Source organism: Hypanus sabinus, chromosome 28, assembly GCF_030144855.1.
Source record: "Hypanus sabinus isolate sHypSab1 chromosome 28, sHypSab1.hap1, whole genome shotgun sequence".
In the NCBI taxonomy this organism is placed as follows: domain Eukaryota; kingdom Metazoa; phylum Chordata; class Chondrichthyes; order Myliobatiformes; family Dasyatidae; genus Hypanus; species Hypanus sabinus.
This window is the reverse complement of record NC_082733.1, coordinates 5,008,047-5,023,184: the sequence shown is the minus strand read 5'-3', so window position 1 is coordinate 5,023,184 and position 15,138 is coordinate 5,008,047. Positions and strand designations below refer to the sequence as shown.

The following is a 15,138-nucleotide window of genomic DNA, read 5'->3' as shown; positions in this document are numbered from 1 at the left end:
TATTCTTGGAATTTCGCTTTCCACATCACTTACAAATGTGGAGGTTGGGGAGTAAGTGGATGTAGTAGCAACAGAAGCAAAGTGAATAACTGCTAGGTGAGGCACTAGGAACATTTGCAAGGCAAAGCTAAAGCAAAAGGAATATTTATAAAGTTAATTGAACAAGGTGCACAAAACGATATCGACGCGGTGACCTGGAATTATTTTAGTATTACAGCAGCAACTGAAAAGTGAAAGGAGCCTATATTCTAGGAACTTTTTATAGGATGGGGAATAGGCCAATAAATATTCTGCTCTTGCTTCCTGGCAGTCGGGAAGCATGGAAATATTTTTAATCAGGGAGTGTATCAGCAGCTTTGTCTTGTACAGTGAGACATGCTTCGTGTAGTACAGCTATTTCAGCTAGAACTGAGATATATTTCTGTAAAAGATTGTGTACTGTACATTCTGAATGTCTGTTATCATAACAATATATTATGTATACCAAAATTAAATTATCATATTTCTTTACTTTTTCTCATTTAAAAAAAAAACAAGCAACTGGGTCTTTCACTTTCCTAGCTGATCTGTCATAAATTCCCAGTTCAGCCCTCTTCTCTGCAAATTTTCAGCTATAAAAGAAAGCTATTTTCAATAATCCTACTGCTATAGTTCAAGCAAAGAAATTTCCTTCCACTCTTCCAAAATCTCATTCCTTCCAAATACTTGCCATGTCTGAACCCCTTTTAAAAGCAACCTCAGCTTTTCAGCATGTGTATGGGTCTAGCCAGAATCCTGGTTTTCTCCCATTTTTGTCCTTGGCTTATATTTTTACTCTTAATTGTGGCCAAGCACATCTGATATTGGATATAGCTCAGTTAGGCTCAGTTTGTTCCATTCAACAAACCCGATTTATAAAAGCAGTCAAAACCTTGACCAGAAAAAAAAATCAAAATAGTTATGTATCTAGTATTAGTCTGCTAGAAACTGGAACACAGGAGATGAAATGGAACCAAGTTTTAAATGCTGGCACACTTGTTTTTCCCCTCAGTATAAATTTTGAATTAATTTGGGAAAAGTCCCTTGTATTTTTTCCAGCATTAGCAGTTTGTAAAATAGAAATGATTACAGTACCTCTGAGTCTGTTTTGCTATTGCAATAAGATTTATAAACAGGAGGTTATAAATGAATATGGTCAATTTTAACTTTCAATATTTCAGGACAGCGAGTATTACAATTCACTGATGTGGATTCTTGAAAATGATCCGACTGATTTGGATCTTCGATTTGTGGTTGATGAAGAGCTGTTTGGTCAGGTCGGTATGCATATGCATGCATATTATCAGTAAGTTGTAGCTAGCAGATACTATGGCCTGCTGATGTTTTAATCCATTTGCATTTATAATTTATTGTCACCCAAATAAAGCCATCTTTTGAGTGCAGTACAGCAATATTCAGCACCAGCTCGTATTTTGTTAACCTCCTACATCGACCTCCAATGGCTCCATTTATATATTCAGCTGGACAATGATTTTCACTTTGCATTCTGTATCTTGTTAGTGCAGAGTGTGAGTTAAAACTGATATCCTTTGTGTTAAGTTGTAGCAGCCATGCCATATTTAGTGTCCCTATTGGAATGATACTTTTTGTTGATGGTACTGGAACCAGTCTTTAATTTCACCATCTTCCTTCAGTGTTTTCATTGCAGTAATCAACTGTCTTAGTGTTGTATTTACAATACTGTGGATTAAAGCTCCCATGACAACTGTTATGTTGTTTGACAAATAATACAGCTAACATTACCACCCAACATTTTTGAACACTTAAATGTATTTGTGCTTTCCTTTTCACCTTCTTAGGGAATTGGTAAAGTCCTCTATTAGTTACACAAGTACTCCAGTTAACCCAGCAGCAAGTCTTTAATCAAGGTGTGGCTGACAGATAATACTTCATGCTCCATTAGATATGAAGATTGAAATTTCTGAACCATTTGACCTTGGTGATTTAAAAAAAATGGCCTTATTGTTTAAATATCATTTACTCCTTTTGAAAATAACTGGGTAAATTAACAGAAGATTTTTTCTATCTGGTGGACACAGGTATGAAATGGCCTTTTTAAAACATGATTATATGAATGATAGAAGGTACTCAGCGACATAATTAATTCTTAGAAGTGGGCCTTACCAGGACCTGGCATCAGATGTGTTGCTTGAAAGAATGTTGAACTTTACTCGTGGAGGTGTAAGTTTAGCATTTCTTTGTAACCTCCACTGGACTTTGTCCTAAAACAAAATACACATAATGCAGTTTTATCAGTCTGCTAAGATTTCTTTCATTTGCTTGGGGAAATGCATTATAAGACAGTTAAACTTACAGTTTATTACAGAAAGTAAAAATTGTTTCATGTGTTTAATTTGCATTATTGTGACAATGGTTTATCTTACTGAAGGAGAGAGTTATTTTGGCCACATTGGAGGTGTCATATTCAGTTTTACATTAAGTTCAAGATTAATTATCATTAAACTATACATGAATATAGCCAAACAGAACAGCATCCCTCCAAAGACAAAGTGTAACACACATTACCAACAGCACGTAGCACATACAGATACAATTTCAGAAAAACTTAGTCATAAAGAAAAAAAATAATACAGCCCAAGTCCCTGAGTGGCATATATGTCGTCCTGGTCCATCTTGTTCTTCTGCCAAGGAAGGTCAGTGCTGACGGGAGGAGCCAGGCCCCAAGACATATTGCAGCAAACAAGATGAGAAAGTCTGCAGATGCCGGAAGTCCAAGCAACACAAACAAAATGCTGGAGGAACTCAGCAAGCCAGGCAGCATTAATGGAAAAGAGTAAACAGTTGATGTTTCGGGCTAGACCCTTCATCAGGAGTGGGAAAAAGTTGATGTTAAAGCGAGAAGGTGGGCGGGGGGGGGGGGGAAGGGAGGAAGAAGTACAAGGTGGCAGGTGATAGATGAAACTGGGAAAATGGGAGGGGTGAAGTAAAGAGCTAGGAAGTTGATTGGTGAATAAAATACAGGGCTGGAGAAGGGGGAATCAGATAGGAGAGGACAGAAGACCATGGAAGAAAGGGAAGGGGGAGGAGCACTAGGAGCACAGGTAAGGAGATGAGGTAAGAGAGGCAAACAGGAATGGAGAGGTAAGGGGCCAATTACCAGAAGTTTGAGAAATCTATGTTCATGACATTAGTTTGGAGGCTACCAGATGGAATATAAAGTTTTGCTACTGAGTGTGGCCTCATCACGACAGTAGAGGAGGCTATAGACTGACGTGTCAGAATGGGAATGGGAAGTAGAATTGAAATGGGTGGCCACCAGGAGATCCCATTTTTTCTGGCGGACGGAGCATAGGTGCACAGTGAAGTGGTCTCCCAATCTATGTCAGGTCTCACCAATGTACAGGAGGCCACACTGGGAGCACCAGACACAGTAGATGACTCCAATAGACTTGCAGCTGAAGTGTTGCCTCATCTGGAAGGACTGTTTGGGCCCTGAATGGTAGTGAGGGAGGAGGTATTATGGCAAGTGTAGCACTTGTTCTGCTTGCAAGTATAAATATCACGAGGGTGACAAGTGGGGAGGGATGAACGGACAAGGGAGTCATGTAGGGAGCGATCTGTGTGGAAAGTGGAATGTGGGTGGAGGGGAAGATGTGCATAGTGGTGGGATCCCATTGGAGATGGTGGAAGTTACAGAGAATGATTTGCTAGACATGGAGGTTAGTGGGGTGGGTTAGGACAAAAGGAACCCTGTCCATGGTGGGATGGCAGGAGTATGGGGTGAGGGTAGACGTGCATGAAATGGAAGAGATGCGGTTGAGGGCAACGTTGATGTGGAGGAAGGAAAGCCTCTTTCTTTGAAGAAGGAGGACAGCTCATTAGTTTTGGAATACAGATTCTAGCATGCCCCACAAAGGATTTCCCACACCATCTCAGTGTCTCCTCACCTGGACAGCTGCTACAGGCAAGTCCACAGCTTAAATCTTGTCCTCGCTACAGCCAAGTCAGCACAGCTACCCTGCTATCTGTCTCACCAAAGAACCAGTGAACCAGACTTGCAGTACACTACATTACAAAGGTCCAACAAGGTCTTGCGCTCCTAATAAAAATGTCAAAGGTAATCATTCACACCACACACAATGGCATGTAACAAATCCAGGTGACAACACGACAAGTCCAGCTCCATCACTATTGTGCAACTTACTGATGGGATTGTCCAGCAGTACTTGATGTTCTTGGTATCCAGCAGAGACTTGCAAGTGTGAAAAAAACACATAGGGTGAACAAGTACACCTCTGATTAGTATAGTGGCTGCATTGAGCACACCATCTTATCTGATCTTACAAAAATAATACAAAAGATGCAAAAGCAGTTCATTCCAATGAGAAGGAAGGATTCAAAGAGGGGGAAGGGGCCACAGTGGTTGACAAAGGAAGTCAGAGATTGTATAGCATTAAAGAAAAAGAAGTATGACAGGGCTAAGATGAGTGGGAATACAGATGATTGGGAAAGTTTTAAGGAACAGCAGATCTTAACTAAAAAAGCAATACGGAGAGAAAAAATCAGGTATGAGCTCAGTCTAGCCAGGAATATAAAAGGGGATAGCAAAAGCTTTTTTAGCTATGTGAAGAGAAAGAAGATAGTTAAGAACAATGTTGGCCCCTTGAAGAATGAATTGGGAGAAATTGTTATGGGAAACAGGGAAATGGCAACAGAATTTAATGCGTACTTTAGATCTGTCTTCACCAGGGAGGACACAAGCAATCTCCCAGATGTATGGATGGGCCAGGGTCATAAGATATCAGAGGAATTGAGACAGATTGACATTAGGAAAGAAACTGTGATGAGTAGATTGGTAGGACTGAAGGCTAATAAATCCCCGGGTCCAGATGGTCTGCATCCGAGGGTTCTAAAAGAGGTGGCTCAGGAAATTGCGGATGCATTGGTAATCATTTTCCAATGTTCCTTAGATTCAGGATCAGTTCCTGAAGATTGGAGAGTGGCTAATGTCCCACTTTTCAAGAAGGGAGGGAAGGAGAAAACGGAGAACTAACATCAGTTGTGGGGAAGATGCTTGAGTCCATTATTAAGGACGAAATAGTGGCACATCTTGATGGCAGAAATAGGATTAGGCCGAGCCAGCATGGATTTACCAAGGGCAAATCATGCTTGACTAATCTGTTGGAGGTTTTTGAGGGTGTAACAAGGATGTTAGACGAGGGTAAGCCAGTGGATGTTGTGTACCTAGATTTTCAGAAGGCATTCGATAAGGTGCCACATAGGAGATTGGTGAGTAAAATCAGAGCTCATGGCATTGGGGGCAGGGTTTCAACATGGATAGAAAACTGGTTGGCAGATAGAAAGCAAAGGGTAGCAGTCAATGGGTGTTTCTCAGACTGGCTGGAGGTGACTAGTGGGGTACCACAGGGCTCTGTATTGGGACCACAGCTCTTTACGATTTATGTCAATGATTTAGATGAGGGCATTGAAAACTATATCAGCAAGTGGGCAGATAAGTATCTGTGATCAGATAAGTGGGCAGATGTCATTCAATGTGAATAAATGTGAAGTTATCCACTTTGGAAGCAGGAACAAGAGGGCAGAGTATTGTCTGAACGGTGTAGAGTTAGGTAAGGGAGAAATGCAAAGAGACCTAGGAGTCCTAGTTCACCAGTCAATGAAGGTGAATGAGCAAGTGCAACAGGCAGTGAAGAGGGCAAATGGAATGTTGGCCTTTGTTACAAGGGGAATTGAGTACAAGAGCAAGGATGTCCTTTTGCATTTGTACAGGGCCCTGGTGAGACCACACCTGGAATATTGTGTACAGTTTTGGTCTCCAGGTTTAAGGAAGGACATTCTGGCAATTGAGGAAGTGCAGCGTAGATTCACTAGGTTGATTCCTGGGATGGCAGGGCTGTCTTACGCAGAGAGATTGGAGAGATTGGGCTTGTACACACTGGAATTGAGGAGATTGAGAGGGGATCTGATTGAAATGTTTAAGATAATTAAAGGATTGAGGCAGGAAATATGTTCCAGATGTTGGGAGAGTCCAGTACCAGAGGGCATGGATTGAGAATAAGAGGTCAGTTATTTAAAACAGAGTTGAGGAAGAGCTTCTTCTCCCAGAGAGTTGTGGAGGTGTGGAATGCACTGCCTCGGAAGACAGTGGGGGCCAATTCTCTGGATGCTTTCAAGAAGGAGCTAGATAGATATCTGATGGATAGGGGAATCAAGGGATATGGGGACAAGGCAGGGACTGGGTATTGATAGTGAATTATCAGCCATGATGTCAGAATGGCGGTGCAGACTCGAGGGGCTGAATGGTCTACTTCTGCACCTATTGTCTATTGTCTGTTGTCTATTACCGTTTGATAAGACTTGCATGCCTTGTGAAAGCTCTCGTTGTGTTGCATGTGGTACCACATATGGACCAGCAATGGTCCTAATTGCCCTCTGCTGGTTTTGCAGTTTTGGATAAATCTTGGAATTATGTTTTCCTTCCACCAGACCCAACAACATGAGCTGAAATCTAATGGATCAGAAATTTTGGTTACAAACAAAAACAAGAAGGAGTACATTCAGTAAGTGTTTTGGAATTTCTGGGATTATATGCTCTATTTATGCACAGGTATTTTTTCATATATGTGCAAAGTTAGATATGCCAATTTCTGGTTTAAAATACCTTTATCAGTGTTTTGCTTGTTCTGCTGGCTGTGAGCATGAGGCAGCTGCAGAGTGAATCTCATTTTAATTTTCTCCAATTGTAAACTCTTGTCCATCAATTTCTCCTTCCACCTTTGTGTTAATCCATTCTAGAATTGGTTATCTCTGTGCTTGTTCTGAGTAAGATGGCATGTGATGCCCAATGATTGCTGGAATACGGGCAACTTCGTGCTAGGAAGATGATGCAACTGATAATTGGGTTGGAACTGTACAATTTATTTAACTAGGTAGGTTAACCTTACAGAATAGTGTCTGCAAGGACAAGCAAGGGATTTACAGGCTGGTGAGCCTGACTTCAATGGTAGGAAAGATACTGGAGGGGTTTCTGAACAAGAGGATCTTTCAGTATTTGAGGGTGAGACAGTGTAAAACTAGAGGACATAGAATAAAGGTGAGAAAGGAAAGATTTAAAAGAGACATGAGAGGCAACATTTTCACACAGAAGGTGGTGAGTATATTGAAGTGAGCTACTGGAGGAAGGTGTAAAGGTGAGTGTAATTCCAGCGTTTACAAGTTGTTTCGGATGGATGGGAAAAGTTTAGTTGGTTATAGGCCAAGCACTGGCAACTGGGGCTAGCACAGATAGACATGGGTGAATTGGATTGAAGGGCCTGTTTCCATGTTGTATATCTCTGACCCAGAGGATGGAGAAAGTACAGATTACAACCAGGAAGAACAAATTAATTGGACAGAATTATTGTGTGCTAATTATGGAAACCTGTGGTGTGGGATCTGTAAATGAAGCATTTTGTGGACTTACTGCTTTTTCTTCCAGCCTTGTGATGCAGTGGAGGTTTGTCAATCGAATCCAGGAACAAATGAATGCTTTTAAAGAGGTAATAAGAGGACAAAAAAATCACTTTTAAATAAGTTGTACTTGAGTCTGTTGGGTTATAATGATAATTAGCAAGGTTAACACTAGTACTGAAAATCTCTGCTATTCTAATCTTTCAGAGTGACAACAAATTAGAAAGAAAATCATGTCCTGTACTGTCACCAAACTAAAGCTATAGTTTGGACTATATCTCATCTGAATTAAGCCCAATATTGTGTGAAATGTTACAAAGACAATAGAATCTCTCCTCTATGTGACCAAATTCCATAGCCACCAGTGCACAGACAGCTACACTTGTCTTTGTTGCAGACTTTCTAAGTGAAGATTTGCGCAGGAAGTTGAGGATTAGAAAGTCATTTTTGGTGCATTCCTTTTAGAGGATTAGAACCTGGGTGATCAGGTCAAGCAGTCATGTATATCTTTAACTAATCAGATTGCAGCATTGTTAATTAGACAAAGTGAGGCTGATCCACAAAAAGGTCAGGTTGAATTTTTAACTTAATATTAAATCATTTGCTAAAAGACGCGAGAGACCAAAGATGGAATTAAAGGAGGAAAAATAGAAAAATTAAAAAATAAAATTTGAATTCTCAACTGTAACTGAATTATTTGAAAATTAGATTCTAGACAGGAAAATATTAGCATTCAATGATAATAGCCTGCATATTTGACAATGGTAAAATGTCCTAAGATGATGCATTACTAACCAAATGTGACACTGGGCCACATCGGATTTTACAGCCGATCAGAGAGAGCTTTAGGGCAATGTCTTAGAGAGAATAAAGGGGAAGTGAAAACAAGGAGACCAGTGCAGGGGATCCTCATGAGACTGGAAATGGGAGAAGCATAGATACTCCAGGGACATGTGGAGGTTGGCGGGATCACACGTTTCATAAGGAATGAGATTCATCTGAAAGAAAATTTAAAATTAAGGCAATGTTTGGCCATAAATTAATGCATATTAGCACTTTATAAATTCTTTGAGGAGCACAGCAAAATCTCAATTTACTTACTCTGGCAGTCAGGGTACAGGGTTCCAGTATATGTGGTCTTCAGAGTAACAGAAGCTGTTATGGCAGGTTTTAAAAGTCATGTTTTATCGAAACAACGTAGATGAGAAGCATGAAATGGTGCTACTTTTGCTGTAAATGCTCATGACAGAATCCTGATATTTTTTCCCCCAGGGATTCTTTGAACTGATCCCACAAGATCTGATAAAGATATTTGATGAGAATGAATTGGAGGTAACCTTTTGCAGTCTGCCTACTTTGATTACCATTCTAGGTTATACTACACTTTGGCCCTTGCTTTGATGACATTTGACCATTGTCTTTCAGCTTTTGATGTGTGGACTTGGAGATGTGGATGTGAATGACTGGAAGGAGAACACCAAGTACAAAAATGGCTACAATGCAAACCATCCTGTCATCCAGTGGTTTTGGAAGGTAGTGTAGCTCCCGAAAATCATGTATAACTGCAGGCGTTCAAATCAGACCAATAGATGTCACTGCCACCTGGTTGCTTAACTGTTGGTGTGAAGTTTTCCTAATATTAATCTCTTTATCCTTTGGTTTGATGATATATTTTCCAGATGTAGGTGCCAGTGGCAGTTGACCACTTATTGTCCATCACTTGCGATCCCAGAAAAGTAAATAATCAAACATGAATTTAGAACATAACTTGAGAACATGGACTTTAGCAAGGTCCCTGCCAAGGCTAGAGTGGAAGATCATAAGACATAGGAGCAGAATTAGAGCATTTGGTCCTTCATGCCAGCTTCACCATTCAGTCATGGCTGATTTTTTATTTGTTTCAATCCCATTCTCCTGCCTTCTCCCTGTAACTCTTAATCCCTTACTGATCAAGAATTGACTAATTGGAAAGTTAACGCACATGGGATCCAAGATGAACTGACCAATTAGATACAGAATTGGCTTAGTGGAAGGAATTGCAGAGTGGCACTGGAGGTCTGTGAGCAGTGGGGTGCTACAGGGATCCACACTAAGTCCGATCTTCTTTGTCATTCAAATCGTAAATATAGATAATAGTGTTATTCATGTGGTTTGTAAGTTTGTGAATGACACCAAGGTTGGTGGTATAGCATTGGTCAGAGTATTGGATGCATGAGTTGCGAGTGATTGGTGAGACCACACTTGGGTTATTGTACATAGTTCTGGTCACCCAGCTACAGGTAAGATATCATTGGACTGGAAAAGGTGCTGAAAAATGTCACGAAGATGTTACAGGGAATGGAGTACATGAGGATGGGAGAGGCTAGGTGGGCTTGTACTTTTTTCCCTGGAGCATAGATGGTGAGAGATGACCTAGAAGTACATAAAACCATGAGACATATGTAAAGTGAATGGACACATTCTCTTACCTAGGATAGTGGAGTCTAAAACTGGAGGCATTAGTAAAGTAATTGACCAATAAGGAGACACTCTAGACACTCTTTAGTTTGCATCCTTATCTTGTCTGGGTATGCCAAATGGCTGTAGTCCCCTGCAGGGCGAAGAGAAGCTATGCTGTTCAAAGACCTTTCTTAAAAGAGTTTTCTTGCCTGGACTGACCGCATATTATCTGTAAGCTATCCCTGCCTGGACATTACCGTAACCCTTACCTTGCAGAAACCTCTACATTCCCTCCTTTGTGTTCTCTAGGTGCAATTTTTTTTAGATAAGTAAAGAGCAAAAGAGAAGCAAGAGTGGATATCAGATCGCTGGAAAATAAGGCTGGCAAGGTAGTAATTAGGGACAAAGAAATTGCATTTGTATTTTATGACCGTCTCCACTGTGGAAGACACCAGCAGTATGCCAGAAGTTCAAGAGTGTCAGGACAGAAGTGAGTGTAGTTGCCATTAATAAGGAGAAGGTGCTTGAGAACCTGAAGTTAGATATGTCACCTGGACCAGATGGACTACACCCAAGGTTTCTGAAAGAGTTATTTGAAGAGATTGTGGAGCCATCACTAGATTCTGCAATGGTTCCAGAGAACTGGAAAATTGCAAATGTCACTCTGCTTTTTAAGAAAGAATGGAGGCAGAAGACAAGAAGTTACAGGCCAGTTAGCCTGACTTCAGTGACTGGCAAGATGCTCCAGTCCATTATTAACGTTGTGGTTTGGGGACACATGATAAAATAGGCTGAAGTCGGCATGCTTTCCATCAAGGGAAAATCTTGCCTAACAAATCCATTGGAATTCTTTGAGGAAATAACAGGCAGGATAGACAAAGGAGAGTCAGTGGATGTTGTTTACTTGGACTTTCAGAAGTCCTTTGACAAGATGCTGCACCTGAGGTTGCTTAACAAGATAAGAGTTCACAGTATTACAAGAAAGATACTAGCATGGATAGAAAATTAGCTGACTGGCAGAAGGCGAAGAGTGAGAAGAGCATGAGGGTTTTCTAGTTGGCTGCTGGTGACTAGTGGTGTTGGAACTGCTTCTGTTCACGTTATACATCATTGATTTGGATGATGGGATTGATGGCTTTGTGGCCAAGTTTGCAGATGATCCGAAGATAGGTGGAGGGCAGGTAATGGGGAAGAAGCAGGGATTCTGAAGAAGGACTGAGACAGATTAGGATAATAGGCAAATAAGTGGCAGGTGGAATATAGTGTAGGGGAGTGTATAGTCGTGCATTTTGGTAGAAGAAATAAAAGTGTAGTCTGTTTTCTAAATGGAGAGCAAATTCAGAAATTAGTGGTGCAACCCGGCTTGGGATGTCTCGTGCAGAAATCTCTGTAGGTTAACTTGCAGGCTGAGTTGATGGTGGACATTCATACGAAATGGAAAGAAACTCAATAGAATAAATAAAAAAAACACGTGACAGAGACAGACAAACAATATACAAAAGGCAACAAACTGCAAATACAAAAGGAGAGGGAAAAAAAGAAAGAAATATTGAGAACACAAATTATAGAGTCATTAAAAGTGGGGTTGTGGAATCAGTTCAGTGTTGGGATGAGTGAAGTTATCCCCTCTGGTTCAAGATCCTGATGGTTGAGTGGTAATAACTGTTCCTGAACCTGGTTGTGTGGAACTTGAGGCTCCTGTATCTCTGTCCTGATGGCAGCAGAGAGAAGTGTGCATGGCCTGGATGTTGGATGTTGCTTTCCTGTGACAGCGCTCCTTATAGATGTGCTCATTTGGTGGGGAGAGCTTCACCCGTGATGGACTGGGCTGTATCCACTGTATTTTGTATTTTTTTTCCATTCAAAGGCATTGGCATTCCCATACTAGGCCATGATACATCCAGTCAGTACATTCACCATCTATAGAAGTTCTAGATGACATGTCAAACATTCACAAACCTCTAAGAAAGTAGAGGTGCTGCTGTGCTTCCTTTCAAATGGCAGTTACCAGCTGTGTCCAGGACAGATCTTCTGACATGACAATGCCGAGGAATTTAAAGTTGCTGACTCTCTCTGCCTCTGATTCCCTGATGAGGACTGGCTCATGGACCTCTGGTTTCCTCCTCCTATAGTCAATAATCAGTTCTGAGGTATTGCTGACATTGAGTGAGAGGTGGTTGTTATGGCAATATTTGGCCAGAATTTCAGTCTCCCTCCTATATGCTAAATTCGTCACCATCTTTGATTTGGCCAACAACAGTGATGTTGTCAATAAACTTAAATATGGCTTTTAGTTGTATGTAGATCCACAGTCATAAGTATAAAGTAAGTGAGCAAGGGGCTAAATACTGAGCCTTGTGGTGCACCTGGGCTGATGGAAATTGTGGAGATGTTGTTGCCAATCTGAACTGACTGGGGTTTGCAAACGAGGAAATCAAGGATCCAATTGCATGAGGAGGTATTGAGAGCTTGTAGGTCTCAAGGTCTTGGAGCTTATTGATTAGTTCTGAGGGGATGATAAAATTGAATGCAGAGCTGTAGTCAATTAGGAGCATCCTGTTGTATTCATCTTCTCTATTCAGATATTCCAGAGCTGAGTGGAGAGCCAATTAAATGGCATCTAATGTTGACCTGTTGTGATGGTAAGCAAATTGGAACAGATCTAGGACTTGTCTCCGGCAGGAGTTGATATTTTTCATCACTGACCCTCTCAAAGCACTTCATCACAGTGGATGTAAATGCTACTGGATGATAGTCATTGAGGCAGGTTAACCCGTTCTTCTTGGGCACCAGTATAATTGAAGCCTGCTTGAAACAGGTAGGTATTTCAGACCGCCAAAACAAGCGGTTTCATGATAGTTTCATGATAGAATATAAAAGCAAAAATGAGGCTTTATAAGGCATTGGCCAGACCACACTTGGAGTAATGTGAGCAATTTTGGGCACCTTATCAATGCTAGCACATTGGAAAGGGTCCAGAAGAGTTACACAAGAATGATCCCAAGAATAAAAAGGTTAATGTATGAGGAACATTTGATACCTCTTTACTCACTGAAGTTTAGAAAGTTGGGGTGGGGGGCATCTCATTGAAAACAGCTGAATGTTGTAAGGCCTGGTTAGTGTACATGGAAAGGATGTTTCTTACAGTGGGGTAGTCTAGGATCAGAGGGCGCAGCCTCAGAACAGAAGGACTTCCCTTTAGAAGAGAAATTAAGAGGAATTTCTTTAGACAAAGGGTGGTGAATCTATGGAATTCATTGCCACAGATAGCTGTAGAGACCAAGTCATTGGATATATTTAAAGCAGAGATTCATAGGTTTTTGATTAGTAAGGGCATGAAAGGTTACGGAGAGAAAGCAGGAGAATGGGAGTGAGATATAAAGATGGATCAAACTCTATGGGCTGAATGGCCTAATTCTGCTCCTATGTCCTATGGTCTTACAGGACGTAGAATTCATAACTTGCATTCCATAAGCAGTTTTGCTTGTACATAGCAATCCCAACAAGAGGAGTTGGTGGCAGAAGTGGTGGTTCAGGGTAAATCATTATAATTTAAATAGATTTAATCATAAGACAAGGATAAAATACTGTAGGAATAAAGGTTTTAAATTTTGCCAAGGCCAATTTTATGAGGTGGAGATGAGACTTAGCATCGATGAATGAGACACAGCTACTCGATGATAAATTGGTCTCTGAGCAAAGCAGCATCAAGGAGATTTGACTGGTTCTGCATAAATGTGAATAGGTTGGTGATGGAGGACGTCAGTTTAGGGGATTAGAAGAGAGATAAAGAATTTTCCCCCACACAATGGTAGCAGGGTTCTGATATTTACTGCTTTGAAAAGGTGGTTGAAGTAAAAGCCCTTATTATATTTAAAACTTGGATGAGTGTTGGGTTGATGCTGCTGCTTGTGCATGGGCGGGGCAGGGGGCTTTAGGGTTCTTGTGTCGTTTTTCTGTCATTCGTTCTTTGGGGGTTTTTCTTCTGTTTCAAGGATGTCTGCAGAGAGTAAGAATTTCAGGTTGCATGTTGTATACATTCTCTGATATTAAATGAACTATTAAGTGTTTGTGTTTAAAGAGCAGTGACCCAGAGTACTCTGGATTTGGTTCCAAGAGGTTCAATCAAGTTGGATAACTCTTTGTCAGGCATTAACGGTTCCCAGCGTCATAAATTTTCCATAGTTCATTAGGCAATCTGAAGGTGGTCCTCATTTTTTGCACCCACTTGGTTAGCCTTGGAATTGTCTCCTACCCTATGATTGGTCTGGCAGTACTGCAGACCACTGAATAGGTTTGGATGTTGTGGCTGTCTCTGTTTGTTGTTCAGCATACGTTCAGTCCTGTTGTGCAGCTGTGCCAGATTGGCACCCCCTTTCCAAGGCTTGCTGTTGCTTCTGTCCTGGCCATCTGCACCTCCCGTTGAGCCAAGATTAATCTTCTGGATTTGGGTGATCTCCTTCTGGTAAATATGGCTTTAAGATTATTGGTTGGGCTGGAGTACATCTCCAGGGATCTGGAATGGATGTTGAGGATTTCCAGGGCCACTCCCTCCCACCTGTACTCCATCATAGCTCTGGCAGGTCTGTCCTACTGATGGGAGAGGATGTAGCCAGGGACTGTAATATTAGAGTATGAACATTGACTATATGGTGTGCTTTCATGCCAGGCTGATCCTTGGACTTTGGGACAGCTCTCCCAACTTAATCACCAATCCTTCTATATTATTGAGGACAACTTTGCTGGGTTGACTGACAGAATAGTTTCTACCATTCCTGAATTGGGTGCCTTGGTTTATGCTTAGTGTCTGTCTAGTTTTAATGTCGTCAAAATACAATCAGGTGCCTAGCTTAGCCACTTTAAACAACAATATTGCTGCGTGCTTGTGAGAAACGAATTTTAAGAAATACTTAAAGGGTGTTTTGATAATTGTGTTAGACTAGAAATAGGGAGATAGAAGGAAGAGAAATATGAACATAGTATTAAAATATGTACTTGGAACAGAAGTGAAACGTATATTAAAAATATTTAACTCTCGTCTTCAGGCTGTGCTGTTGATGGATTCAGAGAAGCGCATTAGATTGCTGCAGTTTGTGACTGGCACCTCACGAGTGCCCATGAACGGATTTGCAGAACTGTATGGTAAGTGTGTTGAGCATGAAAGTATATCTTTTCCAGAATGAGTTTGCTACTTTTTGCTATCAAAGATCCAAGGTGAATAAATCCAGG

General features: G+C 41.0%; 1 protein-coding gene across 2 annotated transcripts in view; it reads left to right on the top strand.

Moving 5' to 3' along the window:
* Positions 1 to 15,138, top strand: part of nedd4a (NEDD4 E3 ubiquitin protein ligase a) — a 247,880-nt gene that overhangs the window by 227,381 nt on the left and 5,361 nt on the right. For both annotated transcript variants that reach the window (XM_059952531.1, XM_059952530.1), the window contains 6 exons: positions 1,200 to 1,295; positions 6,508 to 6,581; positions 7,499 to 7,559; positions 8,743 to 8,802; positions 8,896 to 9,003; positions 14,955 to 15,051. In XM_059952531.1, the coding sequence (XP_059808514.1) occupies positions 1,200 to 1,295; positions 6,508 to 6,581; positions 7,499 to 7,559; positions 8,743 to 8,802; positions 8,896 to 9,003; positions 14,955 to 15,051 (496 nt within the window). The remainder of the gene's footprint in view (positions 1 to 1,199; positions 1,296 to 6,507; positions 6,582 to 7,498; positions 7,560 to 8,742; positions 8,803 to 8,895; positions 9,004 to 14,954; positions 15,052 to 15,138) is intronic.